General features: G+C 47.5%; 1 protein-coding gene across 1 annotated transcript in view; it reads right to left on the reverse strand.

The window, feature by feature from the left end:
• The window catches only part of SMARCD2 (SWI/SNF related, matrix associated, actin dependent regulator of chromatin, subfamily d, member 2), a 57,667-nt gene extending 39,475 nt beyond the window's left edge, over positions 1–18,192 (reverse strand). Inside the window, exon 1 of the mRNA XM_060256114.1 lies at positions 18,038–18,192. Within this exon, the coding sequence (XP_060112097.1) occupies positions 18,038–18,061 (24 nt within the window). The 5' untranslated portion in view covers positions 18,062–18,192. The remainder of the gene's footprint in view (positions 1–18,037) is intronic.
• Positions 18,193–18,617: the final 425 nt, after the last annotated feature.

Here is an 18,617-nt window from a genome sequence, read left to right on the forward strand (position 1 = left end):
ATGACTCCTCTCCTCTACTGCAGTCCCATGAGGCCCTCCACCAAGACGGGCCCTGGTCTTTCAGACATGTGTAATGCCTCCGCTGGTGTCCCCCTTATCTCTCATAACATGAGAACATAAGAGAAGGAATGCTGGATCAGGCCAGTGGCCCATCTGGTCCAACACTCTGCATCACACAGTGGCCAAAACCCAGGTGCCATCAGGAGGTCCACTAGCAAGGCCAGAACCCCAGAAGCCCTCCAACTATTGCCCCCAAGCACCAAGAATTCAGAGCATCGCTGCCCCAGACAGAGTGCTCCCTCTATACCTTTTTGGCTAATAGCCACTGATGGTCCTCTGCTCCACAAATATAGTTACAAATACAGGAACACAGAACAGCGGTTCGGGTTGCTAACTAACTTCCAGGAGACTTATTTTGAGCTAACAAAAAGCAAAGCTGCTTCTTCAGTGGATACCGAGGGGTTGCAGAATGGAAGGGAAGGAAGTAGAGCCCAGTTCTGCAATTTCAGAAGAGCGCTGTTATGTCTTCCCTTTAGCCAAAAGCATGCGACTGGCCCAAGGTCGCCCCAAAAAGCTTCCATGGCAGAGTAAGGATTTGAACCTGGGTCTCAGTGTGGCCCCGGGGCGCAGAGCGGTAAAGCAGCAGGACTGCAATACCGTGGTCTGAACTCTCTGCTCATGACCTAAGTTCGATTCCGGCGGAAGCTGGATTCAGGTAGCCGGCCCAAGGTTGACTCAGCTTTCCATCCTTCTGAGGTCGGTAAAACGAGTACCCAGCTTGCTGGGGGGAAAGTGTAAAAGACTGGGGAAGGCAATGGCAAACCACCCTGTAAAAAGTCTGCCGTGAAAACGTGAAAGCAACGTCACCCCAAAGTTGGAAACGACTGGTGTTCGCACAGGGGACCTTTCCTTTCCTCAGTTGAAACTTGGTTCAACCTGGGTTCAATACTCTAGGCCCTATGCCACATTGGCTTGTTCTTGGCTTCACTAAACATGGCCCCCGTCATTTTTAACACCCTGAAAACAGGAACACAGAACCACAAAATTGACAGAGCCACTTTCCTGTCCTATTACTGAACAGACCTACTTGATTCTTATTATGTCCGGGAGAACTACGTAGGCTTTAGGGTGCCTAGCCATGCTGCTAATGCAGCATAAAGATTAAAGGCACGAGCTGTGGACCAGGGCAGTGGACTAAGTTAGGGCTGCCGAATAGGTTGGGGGGAAGTGTCCTGTGCCTTTAATACTGGCTTTTCATGGAATGGAAGTAAATAATTCCAGTCATCATCAGACAGTCTTTATTGGCATGCATAAAAAAGGCAAAGGTAGTCCCCTGTGCAAGCACCAGTCATTTCCGACTCTGGGGTGATGTCTCCTCACAACGTTTTCGCAACAGTCTTTTTACAGGGTAGTTTGCCATTGCCTTCCCCAGTCAGCTACATTTTACCCCTAGCAAGCTGGGTACTCATTTTATGGACCTCGGAAGGATGGAAGGCTGGGTCAACCTTGAGCCAGCTACCTGAACCCAGCTTCTGCAGGGATTGAACTCAGGTCGTGAGCAGAGCTTGGACTGCAGTACTGCGGCTTACCACGCTGTGTCACACAGTATAGAGTGAGATATGCAATAGAAGGCCAACCAAATCACAAATTAGGAGAGTACAGAGTCCATACAAAGTAAGATTAGAAGTACAAGATAAAAACAGAAATAACAGCGTAATAAAGCCTAATACATAGTATTACTTATCAGGGTGTGTAACCATAACACTACGAAGAAACTCTGCTACTGTTTCAGTCATTTCAATATTAAGCAAGAAAAGAACCTTAAAATCATCAAAAGTCTCTAGGAGGGGGGCTAATATGGGATATACAAGAATCATAGAGTTGGAAGGGACCTCTAGGGTCATCTAGTCCAACCCCCTGCACAATGCAGGAAACTCACAAACACCTCCCCCCTAAGTTCACAGGATCTTCATTGCTGTCAGACGGCCATCTAGCCTCCGTTGACGGGACACCAAATAAAAAGGGCACTGAAGAAGAACACGGAAGACAGTTTCAACACAGTCCTTTGTAGAAGAAGAAGAAGAAGAATTGCAGATTTATATCCCGCCCTTCTCCCTGAATCAGAGACTCAGAGCGGCTTACAATCTCCTATGTCTTCTCCCCTCACAACAGACACCCTATGAGGTGGGTGGGGCTGGAGAGGGCTCTCCCAGCAGCTGCCCTTTCAAGGACAACCTCTGCCAGAGCTATGGCTGACCCAAGGCCATTCCAGCAGGTGCAAGTGGAGGAGTGCGGAATCAAACCTGGTTCTCCCAGATAAGAGTCCACACACTTAGCCACTACACCAAACAGCACCTGCTAGAGTAAGGTAAATAATTTCTCATTAAGCTTCTAGTAAAGGAACAGGACGTTTCACCCCAGGCCAGCCGGGAACCCAACCCTCAGTTCAGACCTCACCTTAAGCTCTGAGCTCAGTAGGTGGCTGCTGACAGAGCCCTTATCTCTGAGCCTCAGTTCCCAATCTGCAATTTAAGTACAACACTGAGTTGCATGCACGGCAATTATAGAAATAATAATACACTAGAATGTTCAAAGACTTATTCCCAAACCCTCTGAAATCAAGGCTTTGGACAGGAAAGACAGACAGTTATACAAATGGACCACAAAACGCCCATCAGTTGTCCCGGCATGTGACAGAAGGCAAACCACAGGCCAAATCAAGGCCCAGCAGGACAAAGCCCCCGATGACAGAAGAACAAGACCAGCAAGGACGTCCGTCATCACCCAGGGGACCACAAGTTTTACGCCGGGCTCGGCAGCCAAGCTAACCTTACTTTCTAGCCACCTTTGTGGCGTCTGCTCCACCCCCTTTTTGTATCTTCTGCCCAGCAAGGTGGTTTTAAAAAAGAAACCAGCGAGAAGCAGAAGGCAGAGAAAGAATGTGAGTTTGCAGCAGTGAACCACCCATGAACCGATGCGGCAGCCAGGAACTGCTGCAAAAAAACAAGCTGCCCTCCGCCACTTGTAGCTTTTCCTGTGGCAGAGCGTGCTATAAGCTAGCCTCGCTGGTGGCCAGAATTGAACTCCTAGTTGCAAAGGGTGACTGTGTTTGTGAACCCCTGCCCTTGCCGGAGGTCCACAATCCCTTACCAGAGTCTGGAGGTCTCACACCCCAGTGAACATTTTGCCTATGAGCTGTTTCACCCCGATGGACCCACTCTCAAAGCCACCATTCTTTTTGACACAGCAGAAGATGAAGAAGATATTGGATTTATATCCCGCCCTCCACTCAAGAGCGGCTCACAATCTCCTTTACCTTCCTCCCTAACAACAAACACCCTATGAGGTGGGTGGGGCTGAGTGGGCTCTCACAGCAGCTGCCCTTTCAAGGACAACCTCTGCCAGAGCTATGGCTGACCCATGGCCATGCTAGCAGGTGCAAGTGGAGGAGTAGGGAATCAAACCTGATTCTCCCAGATAAGAGTCCACACACTAAATCACTATACCAAACTGGCTCTCTACACTAAACCACTACACCAAACAGCAGCCAAGCAACCTTCTCTGGAGTTGCCAGCTTGATCCACCCCCCCCCCCACCATTTATTTTCAGGAGCACCTATTCAATGAGTCTGGGCAAGCTGCCGCTTATAAGCTATGTCGGGGTGGCCAGACTTGCCGAATGTAAGAGCCACATAGAATAACTGCTGGGGAATTTGTTTAAATTAGAGGCGATGAGTTTGCATAAAGGAGTCAAAGACTGTTGCTTATCAAAAGAAATAAAGTTTACTAGCTTAAAACATCAGGTTAAGGTACTTGGGATTCAAAGAAAATAAAACTTAGCATTCTACATGGCTATCTACGTCCTATCAGTTACATGGCTATTGTACAACTCTTTGTCTACTGGCTTCTTCTTCCCAGAGAACTTTGGGGAAGGAAGAAGTCAATTCACCTTGCATATGAGAGCAATAACATCAGATGTTCAAGAGTCACAAGACATGAATGTCAGATGTTTGAGGGAAGGAAGAAAGGAAGGAAGGAAGGAAGGAAGGAAGGAAGGAAGGAAGGAAGGAAGGAAGGAAGGAAGGAAGGAAGGAAGGAAGGAAGGAAGGAAGGAAGGAAGGTAAACAGATGGAGAGGAGGGAGGGAGCAGTGGAAAGAAAACAGCTTTAACTTTAAATGCATTTTCCAAGCTGTTAGCTGGCTTGGAGTAGTGATTTAAAGAGAGAAATGCCTTCTCCAAGATGGCTGATGGGGCATTGGGAACTTTGAGATATGCATGAAAGAGCCACATGTTGATCCGGAGCCAAAAAATTGGCCACCCCTGTGTTAAGCCATCTTTCTCTTCAACTGCTTCTCACATCTCAAGAGGTTCAGATGTGAATCTGGCCTTTCTAAACAGAAGAAGCTGAAGAAGAGGGAAAGCGCCTTCTTCTCGGCCTCCTCCATAAACTCCAGCTAGGACTGCCAGGTCATAAAAGCAAGTCTGTGAGATGATTCACAGCAAAAAATGCTAGCTCCTACAATGGCATTTAGAGAAGCCAGCCAAGTCTTCTCATTTGGGGCTTCAGCCGTGGGGTGCTGGGAACCTTTGTCCTGCTGTGCCATTTCCCCCTAGATATTCTGGAGCCGGTTCTCCTGGGAATAGGCCCAAGGCTGTTGGACTGCTGACAAGACAGGACTGCTTCGCTTTTAATCACGCTGCGTGTAACGGCTTAGACAGAAGACACTCCTCCCAATGCAAAAAACCCCCAGCTAGATCAAGGGAAGCAGTACCTGCCAACATTTCTCCCATCCGTGCAGCTATTAAAAAGGGCACGCCCAGGACCGAATCAAGCAGCCTCGAACTCCCACTGGCTGCTGATTCGACTGGAGAAACGCAAGCTAGAGCCTGCCAGTTTTCATGGCTCTCCTTAGCTCAGGTTGCCTATGGAAAAGAGCTTGTTTATGAAGTCCAGGAGGGTCCTTCGCTTGTGCATACGCACGCATACGCACAACCCGCACCCTTGCCCTCCCTCATCTGCTTCGGCAGGGCTCACGCTCCCTCGCCCTCTGGGACTGAAACAAGCTGCAGCTGCCAAGGAGCCGACGAGAGCTGCCAAAGTCGCCGAGCCAGCAGGGCAACATTTCAGCCCTCTCTCCGACAGGCCCGGGCAGCGCTTGGAGCCGGCTGCCCCTCCTGCCCTGAACACGACAACAGAGGAGGGTGGGGCGGCACCACACCAGCTTAACCACCAGGAGGACAGCCTGCAAGTCACCGTGAGCACCAAGGAGGCAGGGGGGGATTCCGCTGGCGGCCTGGAGGACAATCGACAGGGTAGAAGGAAAACCACACACAGATCATCAGGGTAGAAGGAAACCACGCACGGAACACTGGAAAGGCAAAAAGTGGTTGCAGAAACATAACACTAAGGGACGTGTCGTGACGAGTGTTCCCTGTGTGAGCTAGCTCACAATCTTTTAGCCCCCAGCTGACACATTTCTGTCTTAACTCAGGAAGAACGGCCTCAGAGCAAGCTAATTTAAGGAGTAGCTCACAGCTTTAATGCCAATGGCTCATAAAGTGCATTTTTTGCTCACCAGACTCCACAACTTACGGGGAGCATTGGTCACGACTAGGGTTGCCAAGTCCAATTCAAGAAATATCTGGGGACTTTGGGGGTGGCGCCAGGAGACATTAGGGGTGGAGCCAGGAGCAAGGGTGTGACAAGCAGAATCGAACTCCAAAGGAAGTTCTGGCCATCACATTTAAAGAGGCCTCACACCTTTTACATGCCTTCCCTCCACTGGAAATAATGAAGTATAGGGCCGCCTTCTTTTGGAGCTCACAGAATTGGACCCCCTGGTCCATTCCTTTTGAAACTTGGAGAATACTTTGGGGGGAGGCACTGGATGCTGTGCTGAAAATTTGGTGCCTCTACCTCAAAAAACAGGCCCCTGCAGAGCCTCAGATACCCATGGATCAATTCACCATTATACCCTATGGAAATTGGTTTCCCTAGGGAATAATGGAGTGCCCAGCAGACCCCCCCCCCTCCCCGCTTTCTGATGACCCTAAAGTGGGGCGGAGGGCCTCCAAACCAGGGATCCCCTGCCCCATTTGGGGATTGGCAACCCTAGTCAAGACTGTGTTCAGACATCTGGAAAAGGGCCAGAAAAAGAGAGATGCTCCGTTTGCCTCATCCAGTACAGTGAAAAGCTGCTGTAACACAAGAGGCTTCAAGAGAAATGGTTCGCTTTCTTGCAAAACAAGTCACATGGCCGCTTTCCTCAATGAGGGGCTGGCCTCCTTTCTTTTCTCCTTCCTCTAAAAGTCCTTAAGTAGTTGGGCCAATGTTGACTTTGGCTGAGGAAGGAGATAAGATGCCATTGTCCTGGGCATTCCTTGGTGGAATGAAGCAACCTGTACCAAATTTTGTTCGGCCGTGACAATTAATATAACAATCCCCCTTCAACAGAAAAGAACAAGAGTCAAGTAGCACCTTAAGGATTTACCAGGTTTGTGGCAGGGTATGAGCAGTGGTTTGCAAATTTGGTTAGTCCTGAAGGTTCTCCTGGACTCTTGCTCTTTTCTATGGCTACAGCTAGAGTCACACGGCCACCCATCTTGATCAATCTCCCTCCAATTCTCTCATCTGTACCACCCATGTGCAATTTCATTCAAGTTAACTGCAGGGGTGGAATTCTAGCAGGAGCTCCTTTGCATATCAGGCCACACACCCCTGATGCAGCCAATCCTCCAAGAGCTCTTTTTTGTAAGCTCCAGGAGAACTGGCTACATCAGGGGTGTGTGGCCTAATATGCAAAGGAGCTCCTGCTAGAATTCCACCCCTGGTTAATCGTATCCTGCCGTTCCAGTTAATGCAAGTTTCCGAGGCCAATGTAATTTTTTGAGTACATTCCCCAGTTTTCCATGTTTGATGACAGTGGGCGGATATTCCAGACTTCTGCAGTTGGGCGGCGGGGGGAAATACGTGAAAATAATCTATTGATAGTTCTCTCACACACAGCGGGTGACTTCGCACATTATGTTTTCAGGTGTCCTCAGATATTTTAAGCACGCGCTAAAAATAAAGAAGTGTGAGTGATAAGCTCCGTTTGCAAACAGCTGTATCATACAGATATGATCGCTGTGTGTATACAAACAGGCAAACTTGGTTTTTTGCCCCCCCCCCCACGTAATGTGTAGAATGGCCCGGGGTGGGGGTGGGGGGGAGGATGAATAGGCTAATCAAACTGATTAGCATGCCTGGCAAGAGTGAGGAAGAATACAAGCACATGGTTCAGTTCACTGGCCTAGCTTTCCCTGCAGGAGTACCTTTTGTCCTTGTGACCTGGAAAACATGGCCTGGATCCTACTGATCCACCTGTCAGCAGTAGGGCTTTCTGCTGGCACAAGGAGCCTTCCCGTGGTGTAAGAGGCCTCTTCCATCAGAAGAAAGTGCCTCAGCTAATGGAAGAGTTTTCTGGGATCCAATCCCACAAACCAGGAGTGTCAAATGTGCAGCCCGAGGGACAGATCAGGCCCCAGAAGAGCTTCTATTAGGCCCGCGAGCATTTCACTGTCATCTGCTTCCTTCTCCCCTCTCTCTTGCTTCCTCCTGCATCACAGCTTGCTTTGCCAGGCTTGCTCAATCGCACAGGAGCTACAGAGCAAAGCCTCTAGTTTCTCCATCGGCTGACCAGCACATGAAGCAACTTCCAAAAGTCTCGATGCCCAGCCAGTTCATGTTTTCCCCTAGGTCTTAGGCTCAAAGCACTGACCACGAGATTTCTGTAATCAAAAGTAGGTTTGCAACTTACACAAATACCTGAACGGTATACTCATGATTGCTACAGCACAGACATTGTCTCCAGATTTTGATGCAACATTTCACAGCAAGAGGTATCAGTTAATAAACAAACTATTTGCAAGAATGCTAACCTTTTAAGCATATTTTATTTTAAGTTTTAAAAAAACTTTGTGTTTGTCTGTGTCTTTTATAAAGTTTATATCTCCAGTACCTGGCATTACATTTTATGACACACATGGCCTGGTCCGACAAGGTCTCATTTATGTTAGATCTGGCCCTCATAACAAATAAATTTGACACCCCTGCCATTAACAGACATGCAAAAAGCTGATGTAGAGGACACTCTTGACTTGTGCCAGGGAAGATAGATCCAAGTGGGCAGCCATGTTGGAGCAGTAGACAAAGTAAGAGTCAAGTTGCGCCTTTAAGACCAACAAAGTTTTATTCAGAATGTAAGCTTTCGTGTGTGCATGCCCACTTCTTCAGACGAGGAATCAGGCACAGTGAGCAGAACTACATATAGCTGGTAAGCAGCGGTTTAGAATGCAAAATGGTACAAATTTAAAATCCAGTGACAGACTAGAAGGACCAGGTCAAAGGTTTGCTCAATTTGTTAAGTTCGCTATTCTGTCATTGGATTTTAAATTTGTACCATTTTGCATTCTAAACCACTGCCGACCTGCTATATGTTGATTCAGCCTTCCCTCCTTCCGAGGCCAGTCAAATGAGTACCCAGCTTGCTGGGGGGAAAAGTGTAGATGACTGGGGAAGGCAATGGCAAACCACCCTGTAAAAAGTCTGCTGTGAAAATATCGCGATGCGACGTCACCCCAGCGTCGGAAACGACTGGTGCTTGCACAGGGGACTGACTACCTTTACCTTTTTATCAGCTATATGTAGCTCTGCTGACTTTACCTGATTTCTCGTCTGAAGAAGTGTGCATGAACACATGAAAGCTTAAAATTCTGAATAAAACTTAAGTTGGTCTTAAAGGTGCGACTTGACTCCTATTGTGCCAGGGAAGGTTTAATCTGACAGCCTTCCAAACCCCATTGTTCAGTCTAGATACCCTTGAAAGAGGGGAGGGGAAACAGTGTGGGTGATTAAACATCTGCCTATGTGCTTGTTATTGCTCAAACCCTCACGCTTCTCTCAAGGGGCAGGCTTGGTTACATATTCACCAGCAGTTTATTTTTTTTTCTTCCTACCCCAAGAGGAGCACTCAATTAAGAGAGATTCAGACAGAAGGCAGCCTCCACTGCCACCCAGTTTTCCCCAAAGGGTTACACAACCATCTGCAGTTTAAAAGAAAACATCTATTTTCTTTATTCGCCGCCCTATTTACAGCAGACCCCTTCTCCGATCTCAGAATATTTGCCCTAGTCCCGTCCTGGTCGCAAACCCATCAGGGACACTGGAAACCGAAAACTCAGCTAGTCTGTTCTCCTCCTGCGCAAAACAAACACACACCAAAATATCATCCTAAGGGCATGACGTAAGACACATGGAGTTGCTGCCACCTAATTTGCAAATACTGGCCAGAAGCAAAGCGGAGGAGAACGAATCTAAAGGTGACAAAGTGAACATTTTGCCGATTAATCAGGGACAATATGTATCTTCTGCCCCAAGTAAATCACTGTTCTGCTTTTAAAGATCCTTAGCACACAAGTGAGCTCTTCAGGTTTCGGGCTCCTCCCCTAGGCCCTGGAGTTACATCTGAAGACTGATTATTTATTGTATGGCAAGGGGAGAAGAGAATTAGCCTTGATGCAAGAGTAAGCATGAGTCCTCATGCAAACATGTGGGACACAAAAAATACCAGTTAGGTTGCTATTTTTCCAGAGAGAAGAATTCACCAGCAGAATAATCCAAAGAGGAAGCCCTGCTGGATATGCTTAAAAGGTACAGTAAACTGAGTGGTTTGAGATCAGTCACTGGATCTTCCGTCACTTTAACGTCCATAAATAACAGCCATTGGGGGAGAGGAGAACGTGAAACTGGGGTTTACTGTGGCACTCCCTGTGAGCGGGTATGTGCTAGCCCCCAAATCGCAACCAAAATCCCCTCCTGCCAAAGTCTCTGTTTTGTCCCTGAGGAATCCTCGTCTGATGAAATGTGCTTAGAGCACACAAAAGCTTGCATTCTGAATAAAACTTTGTTGGTCTTAAAGGTGACACTTGTCTCCTACTTCGTTCTACTGCTTCAGACCAACACGGCTGCCCACTTGGGTCTTGTCCCTGAGTTGTAGCTACCTTAAAAGTACAAGCAGTTCCGCTGTGGGAGCGATTCTAGACATTCTTTGGATTAAAAAAACCACCATTTTGTTCAGTTTAATAATACACCTGCTTCCGCAACCAGCGCAGGATTAGCTATTACAGAGTTAAGGAACCGGGGTAGAGCCTTTTGCAGTTTTCGGCACGAGGATGTGAACTTTGCAAGTACACCAGAGTTCCTGTTTTCCTCCGTGAGGCGTTAGAGAGGCTAAGACACCAAGCACCAACTTCACCCAAGGTGATTTATCAGCAGCTTCCCTTTGGAAGGCTCATCCCCATAGCAACGATGATCTGGTCCCACAGCTGGTTGATAAAGAAGCTGCATCCCTCCTCCAACGGCAAGCCGCACACAGCCGTTCTCCTGGTAATCGCCATCACCCTGAGCATTTGTTAGTGACTCCATGGGTGAGTCAGCATTCGGTTCCCATAGGTGTTATGCAATTAAAGCTACCGTTTAGAAAAACCAAGCAGGAAGAAAAGAGGACACGACACTCGGTATCAGAGAACAGCATTGGGGAAAAAAGTGCTTGTGTTTAATATCTGGCTGAGCTTTCACGCTTTTACAATATTATCTTACTACCTTTGTGCCTATGGAGATCGTCTAACGAAAATTCCTCATACAGAGCACGCTACCTTCCCTCCTGCACGCTAGTTCAGAACGTTGACAACTGCAGCTTTGACTAAGAAGGGGAAAGGCTTCTAGCCCTCATGATGCAAAAATGCAAGGAATGTCTGCTAAAGATTCCAAGATCCAAGGAGTCTCTCTGCCCTATAATCCCTAAGCCACATAGTGTCTTACCGCAATACATTCGCTCAAACGCTTATCCTACCATTCACTCTGTTGTCCATCTCCCAGTGTCCACGTTCTATTCAAACATCGTGTTTCATTTAAAGTGCCTCTCAAGCAAAGCTGTGCGAATTAGTAACTTCAACGTTACCGATCGATTTGGATATTTACAGCATATAAGGTTGCTTTGATGGGCTGTTGGCATAGCCTGTGCGAACTTTCAAGTTACACAGAGCTCCTCATCTGACTGAGGGGAGCAAGCTTTGACAAAGCGCTGTGTCACTGACGGTCTGCATACTCTGACGCTAACAGAAGGTGGCATGATGAGGGAGTTTGCCCTACCCGTTGTAAATCGATTCTTCGACACCAATGGTAGCAAGCTCGTCTACTGCTAATTCTTTTGTCCCGGGTCAAAAGCGGGGCACAAAGACAAGCACGACAGGAGTCCTTTCACGGCATCTTTTCCCTGCCCAAAATGCAAAAGGGCTCCTGCTGTACTTCTAAGTCTTGCAAGACATCACCCAGTAGGTTCATGAGGCTGATACTTCCTAAAACAGTCACTGCTGTACTGGGCGGCTTCTGCTTCCTGTTTTCTTGCTACAGAAGCACCGCTGCGGGAAGTGAAAGGACATGCAGAGGCACAGCCTCCCTTGCTGCCAAAAACTCAAGCCAACACATGGAAGGCAGATTTTAGCTTAGCTTTCCTCAGTCGCTGAGCAAAGCCAAAACTTCTTGCCCACGGCATCCACACAAAGCATGCATCTTCCTGAGCAATAACTTCAAGGGTTAAGAGCCGCCGACCCAGGACCTTCCTCCTAAACTTCAAAGCAACTAGGTGACATTTCTGATTGGATAAGGAAAGCGGTGCTGAGGGCAGGGCTTTATAGAACTTCTGTACCTATATTGTAGCATAATTTGCAAAGAAGAAGACGACTGCAGATTTATACCCCACCCTTCTCTCCGAATCAGAGACTCAGACCGGCTTACAATCTCCTATATCTTCTCCCCACCCCCCACCCACAACAGACACCCTGTGAGGTAGGTGGGGCTGAGAGGGTTCTCATAGCAGCTGCCCTTTCAAGGACAACTCCTAGGAGAGCTATGGCTGACCCAAGGCCATTCCAGCAGCTGCAAGTGGAGGAGTGGGGAATGAAACCTGGTTCTTCCAGATAAGAGTTCATGCACTTAACCACTACAGGGGAAGAAGGTCTTTGAGAGCTATGGCTGACCCAAAGGCCATTCCAGCAGCTGCAAGTGGAGGAGTGGGGAATCAAACCCGGTTCTCCCAGATAAGAGTTCATGCACTTAACCACTACAGGGGAAGAAGGTCTATGAGAGCTATGGCTGACCCAAAGGCCATTCCAGCAGCTGCAAGTGGAGGAGTGGGGAATGAAACCCGGTTCTCCCAGATAAGAGTTCATGCACTTAACCACTACAGGGGAAGAAGGTCTATGAGAGCTATGGCTGACCCAAAGGCCATTCCAGCAGCTGCAAGTGGAGGAGTGGGGAATGAAACCTGGTTCTTCCAGATAAGAGTTCATGTACTTAACTACTACACCAAACTGGCTCTCTACAGTCCTCTACACTCCCTTAAAAAAAATCCTGTAAGATAGTCAGATCCTTATCATTTTCATTTTGCAAATGGGGAACTGAGAACATGTGTCACTACAGATTGCACAACCATGACAACAGGGATGAGCCTTGAGACTAAATCTAAGCCCAACTGCCAGCCATGCATTGCCAATAAAAGGAGGAAGGTACACACTAACCACACACCCCTTTCTTTTTTTGAGACCATGCTAGTAGCTCCCATGTAGGAAAAGACACGGTGTTTTAATTTCTCAGCTTTTGAGGGGGCAAAGAGAACCATTTTCCAACAGAAACGGTCTTTACAACTTTTTGCAACGCTCAGTTTGGTGTAGCGGTTAAGTGTGTGGACTCTTATACGGGAGAGCCGAGTTTGATTCCCCGCTCCTCCACTTGCAGCTGCTGGAATGGCCTTGAGTTGGCCATAGCTATTGCAAGGAGTTGTCCTTTAAAGGGCCACTTCTGTGAGAGCTCTCTCAGCCCCACCCACCTCACAGGGTGTCTGTTGTGGGGGGAAGAAGATATAGGAGACTGTAAGCCGCTCTCAGTGATTCAGAGAGAAGGGCGGGGTATAAATCTGTAGTCGTCTTCTTCTTCATAGGCAAGAATCTTCCTACCAAAGATAAGGCAGCAGACTTGAGCATAACCACTTCAAAAAATGAAGGCTGACTTGAAAAAGTCCCCTTAGGACCAAGCTACATGTTAAATGTTTTTAAAGACCCAACTCAGGTTCTCAATCAAGAACTAAAAAGATTAGTGCAAGCCAAATTTAGGGCATTTTATCAATAACAGTACATGTAACTTCCAATGCATTCAAAAATACATGTATTTTTATATGGTTAAAAAGCATTTAAGGGCCCAACAATAGCCTCATTAAAAATTAAAATACATAAAACACAAGCGGAAACCGATGTGACCTAACGTGTTTCAGCCTTAAAAGCCCCTTTTCAGTGGTCACACATATTGTACGTATACAGGTTTATATAGAGGACCAAAGGGAAGGATGTCTTTATAATAAACGTAAATCAGAACAAGGCTTAAAGAGGTTAATCAGGCCTCTTGCAGTAAAGCCTTACGTCCGAGTCAAAGGCATATGCATTTAATAATGTTTCTATTGTACGCCTCCCAAATTTGTTCCCAGAAGTACAACGCACATCCCTGATCGGAGCCACAGTAACATATATTGTATGCAGTCCCCCACAGGAAAACACCCTGGGAGGGGGGAAGGCAGGGTCCCTTTCTCCCCCAGCAGCAAATGTTCTGAGCCCATTTTAAATAAGCCATTCCCCACGGCTGCTGTGGGGCTGTAGGAAACCCAGACCCAACTCTTCGCAAACACTAATGCACAGTTTGGCCCTTACAGCAGGTCTTACGTCTTAGACACAAAGCACTGTGGTCATTAGCACTGAAAGGGTTCATCACGACAGCTGCCTTTGGAAAAATGGCATTACTCAACCCACCAGGAATAACAGACTCTTTCCCTACGCAGCAGTGCGTTTTTCTACATTTTTTTTTTTTTGCTGCTTTTTCGCTTCCTCTCATTTCTGATGCCACTTTGTGGCCTTCTGACTAATGGGAACCATTAATTATTCCAAAAGGAAACATCAGCGTTTCTGCAAAGCACAAAGGGTGCTGGAAACCATAACCTTGCACTCTGGTACAAATTAATCCAGAGGAACAACCACTCCTTGGCTCGGTACTAATAAATCACCGAAATGAATTAGGAGCCTGGAAAAAAAAAAAATTCGGGTTCCATCAAGCTGAATGAAGCCAAGAGGCCAAATATTGGACCCAGTCAAGCGTTTGACAGCTCCTCTGCTCGGTTTTTGCAGTCCCGGGGAGGCAGCAAACACACATAAGCCCCTTGTGGATCACAATACACAGTTCAGGAGCAACAATTAGTAAGGCAGATCCTGTATAGGCTTCAGAACCCCTGTTTTTCCACAAGCGTATCTAAAGTTTCCTGTCAACCCATTTGTCTCCACCGCAAAAGCACATATTTCAAACATAAAAGAAACCAGGGAGGGACGAGTGGCTTAAATTTCAGGTTCCTAGTGCTCTAATAACCCACCATTCTCCCCCACCACTAAAACTAACATAAGGGGCCCACAACCATGTGTAGAAAAGGGACACTCTGTGTCTTTGACATTTTGAAGGATTTAATGGAGATGGGGTGGAGGACAAGGCTAGAGAAATATGTCTAATTTCTATGTGCCTCAGATACTGATAGTCCTGAAGCAATCAAGGTGCATGCGTCGTAGCAACCCGTCACACATTTGTAGAACGGCCTGCCTCACACATGGCAAACTACAGGTTCTTAAGCTACATTCTTGTTGCCAGACATCTGTGAAAGAAAAGTTTTTCCGTCACCAAACTCACAAAAGCAAAGCATTTATTTCTGAAAGGCATGCTATTATTCCCTCCCCACAAAACGTTTTTAAAGAAATCATTATAAACACCATTCTGGGATTCTTTGTAGTGTCTGAGATAATTCTCTACAATATTTTTAGTCCGTCCCTGCTTCTGATATTAGAATAACTGTAGGAGGGGTTTTTTGTACACCCCCCCCAAAAACCACCTGCCTCCGTCCTTTTCAGTGCTGTGCTAGCCACCTCGTATCTCAAAACCCCTGCCAAGGAAAGAATTTGTGCATTACGAAGAGGTCCAGAAAGAGGACAGCACAACCCACCCCAGACAACAAATCAAAGACACAAACTTGAGTTTCAGACGGAAGAGGCCCAATCCTTCTCAATTCTGGTTTCCCTCCACATTCTCTTCTGCTTAATGAGGCTAGAAGGACAGCTCTGAGAACTCATGTGACTTGTCCTCTATTGACACGGCAGCCCTAATAAGAAAAAGCCAGCTCGGGCCTTCAAAACCAGTTTCAACGCTGGTGCCTCGACAACAGCAAGAACTGACTTTCTCTTCAAGATCCTACCCCACAATGTGACTCCAGGCCCAGAGTTTGCACGGCGAACTCTTCTTTCCTGGCAATCAATCCTGGCAGCCCAGCTGGTGCAGTCAAGAGTTCAATACCCCCTCCGTGGAACTTGGAAATCACCTACCTCCACTTTTATTTATTTAGATTTCAGCTCACAGATCGAGAGTTTTGAAGCAGGTAACAGCTAACCCAGGGTAATCAATTACTCAATATACAAAATTAAATGTGCATCGGACCAGCTCAACCTGGCAACCTACACACGGTTTTAAAATAACTCCAGAACAAACTTTTGCTTAGATTTTGGCAAGTCCCTGGTGGGGAAGGAAAGATTTCCACAACTGCTTCTCTCCTGTAACCACCTGATATTGCTCTCTCCCCCTATTCCACCCTAAAATACAGCAGCCGTCTCACATCTGCAATGTGCATGCCACATAATCTCCTTTCACATATCTAACAGCCCTCAAGACATCCATCCAGGAGTACTAAACTTCTTCTTCCTCACCAACAAAAGCCACTTTCAGTAGAACTTAGTCCCCATTCAACACCTACCTCTCTGGGCAACTTACCTGTGTGTGTGTGTTTCTATCCCATCTTTTCTCCAATAAGATCAGGGTGGCATACATGGTCTCCCTTACCTATTTTATCCTCCCAACAACCTTGTGAGGTAGATTAAACTGAGAAAGAGTGTGCAGGTGACTGGCCTACAGGTTAGCCAGTGACCTTCTTGGGTGAGTGGTCTTCTTCTAACCTGACACATTACCACTCTGACCCTCTGATTCATAGCCCTCTCATGTACCACCCCTCCCAGGTGTGGAGCAGTGTTCCTGCTAAGCTTTTAGTGTGAGCTAGCTCACAGTTTTTTAGCCTCTGGCTCACACATTTTTGTCTTCGCTCAGGAAAAATGGCCCCTAATTTATGCAATAGCTCACAACTTGAATGCCAGTCACTCGCAATTTTTTTGCTCACAAGACTTCACGGCTTAGACAGAGCATTGGTGTGGAGTGATCCTTTGTGTCCCCCATAATCCCCCAAACCCAACATACGATATTACATTGCCTTGATTAGCCTTCGGTCTTAAGGATTAAAAGCAATTCATAATATTTATCAGTAATATAACTACTGATAATATATACATTTATGTTACCTAACACACACATGCAAACAGATAAATTCAGGTTGGCAGCCATATTGGTGTGAAGCAGCAAAACAAAGTTCCAAGACCAGTGACAACTTTACGATCAAAAAAGTTTTATCCAAGATACACTTTGTTGGTCCTAAAGGTGCCACTCGACTCAAACTTTGTTCTTATATATACTTAATTGAACTAATATATGTGGGTATATATACACCCAAGCCTACATACATCTGAAGGTGAGCAGAGACCAGTGTTCCCTCTAAGCTAAGTGTGAGCTAGCTCACAGTTTTGGGCATCCAGCTCATACATTTTTGTTTTAGTTCAGGGAAAATGGCCCCAGAGCACACTGATTTATGCAGTAGCTCACAACTTTAATGCCAGTAGCTCACAAAGTGGAATTTTTGCTCACAAGACTCCACAGCTTAGAAGAGGGAACACTAGCAGCGACTCACGGAAGTTCTTACCCCGCCACAAATTTTGTTAGTTTTTTAAGGTGCTACGGGACTCTTGCGCTTTTTCTAGTGCTACAGACAGACAAGGCTACCCATTTTGATCGATTTACAAATATCAATTCCATATCCTCATACATGCAAGCACTACATTCACATGTATATCATACTCATATCTTATGTTTATGTATACGTATCTACTATACAGCAGTTAGAGTGTAGGACTAGGATCAGGTATGAATCCCCCTCTGGCATTTCTTTTAATACAGATTTTTATTAACAGAGTTTCAGTTCACAGTAAAGAATACTGTAATCTATCACCTCAAATAATGCAGCTGTAGTGAAGATATAATTAACAATTACATTAACAATTAGGAGCCTGCTTCGGCCGGGAGGGCAGGATATAAATGGAATTAAATATTTAAAAAAAAAACAAGAAAAAGAAAAAGTAACTCATAAAATAGAGAACTAAGGAGCAGTCATACAATTATATTGAAGAACATCCAGTGAAAATACATTCCATTGACTGATTCTACTGCAGAAACGTACAAAGAACTGTCCCCGATATCGTATTAAGAAATCCTATTAATCAAACTCAACTATGTAGAGCTCACAAGTTTTTTGTGTTCAGACCAGAGGAGAGAAAGTGAGTCCAGAACATATTAGAAATAGAGCATATCATGATAAAAAAAAAAAAAAAACCCCAAAAAACCCTCTTCCATGGAAGTTTGCTGGGTGACCTCGGGCCAGTCACACGCACTCCGCCTAGCCCACCTCACAGGGTCGTTGTGGGGAGAACACTGTAAGCCACTCCGCGCCCCCACTGGGGAGAAGGCGTAAGAAGTCAACAAAAACGACGCACGCACCCATCAAAGAAACACGCGCACGTAGCCCTATCTCCTCCAGATCTCATTTTTATCGCTACGGACGCATGCATGCATGCATGCGCGCTGGGCGGCACGGCCCTGCCCGACGCCTCCGACGCCCCCCCCCCCCCTCTGCCCAGGCTGGCATCGCGCCCCCCACCCACCCACGTGCCAGCCACCTCCGTGGCGCTTCCCTTCCTCTCGCCCTACCTGGAACTGCGCGGCGGGCCCCATGGGCCGGTACGCGTTGGCCCCGGCTGGGTTGAGCCCTCGCAGCAGCCCCCCGCCTGGCCCAGGGGGGAGCGGGCCGCCCGCCAGGCACCCCAGGACCAGCGAAGAGGCCGGCGGGACCCCCGCGGGGGGCGGCGTGAGCGAGAAGCCGCCGCCGCCGCGCCCGGCCATGGAGGGAGGGAGTTCTCCGCGCTGGGGAAGCGGCGCTGGAGGAGCCTCAAGCGCGCCCGACCCAAGGCAGGCAGGCAGGCAGGCGGCGGCGCTGGCGGGCTGACGAGGCCAGCAGCTCCCTCAGCCAGCTCCGCCTCCGGCCCGCCCCGCTCAACCGCCGAAGCCCGGCCCCGAGGGAGGGACTGCGCTGGGGGAGCGCAGTTAGGGCCCTGCGGACACTTCTGGGCCGCCGCCGCCGCCACGCCTCGAAGGGAGGATGCCAGCCTCCAGGTGGGACCTGGGGATCCCCCGGAATTGCAGCTCCTCTCCAGGCGACGGCTGCCAGCATGGACAGAGTCAAGAGGGGATTGGATTATGTTTGGTGTGGAATATCTCACCAAACATAATA

The sequence above is a fragment of the Heteronotia binoei genome, chromosome 15 (genome assembly GCF_032191835.1).
Source record: "Heteronotia binoei isolate CCM8104 ecotype False Entrance Well chromosome 15, APGP_CSIRO_Hbin_v1, whole genome shotgun sequence".
NCBI lineage: Eukaryota > Metazoa > Chordata > Lepidosauria > Squamata > Gekkonidae > Heteronotia > Heteronotia binoei.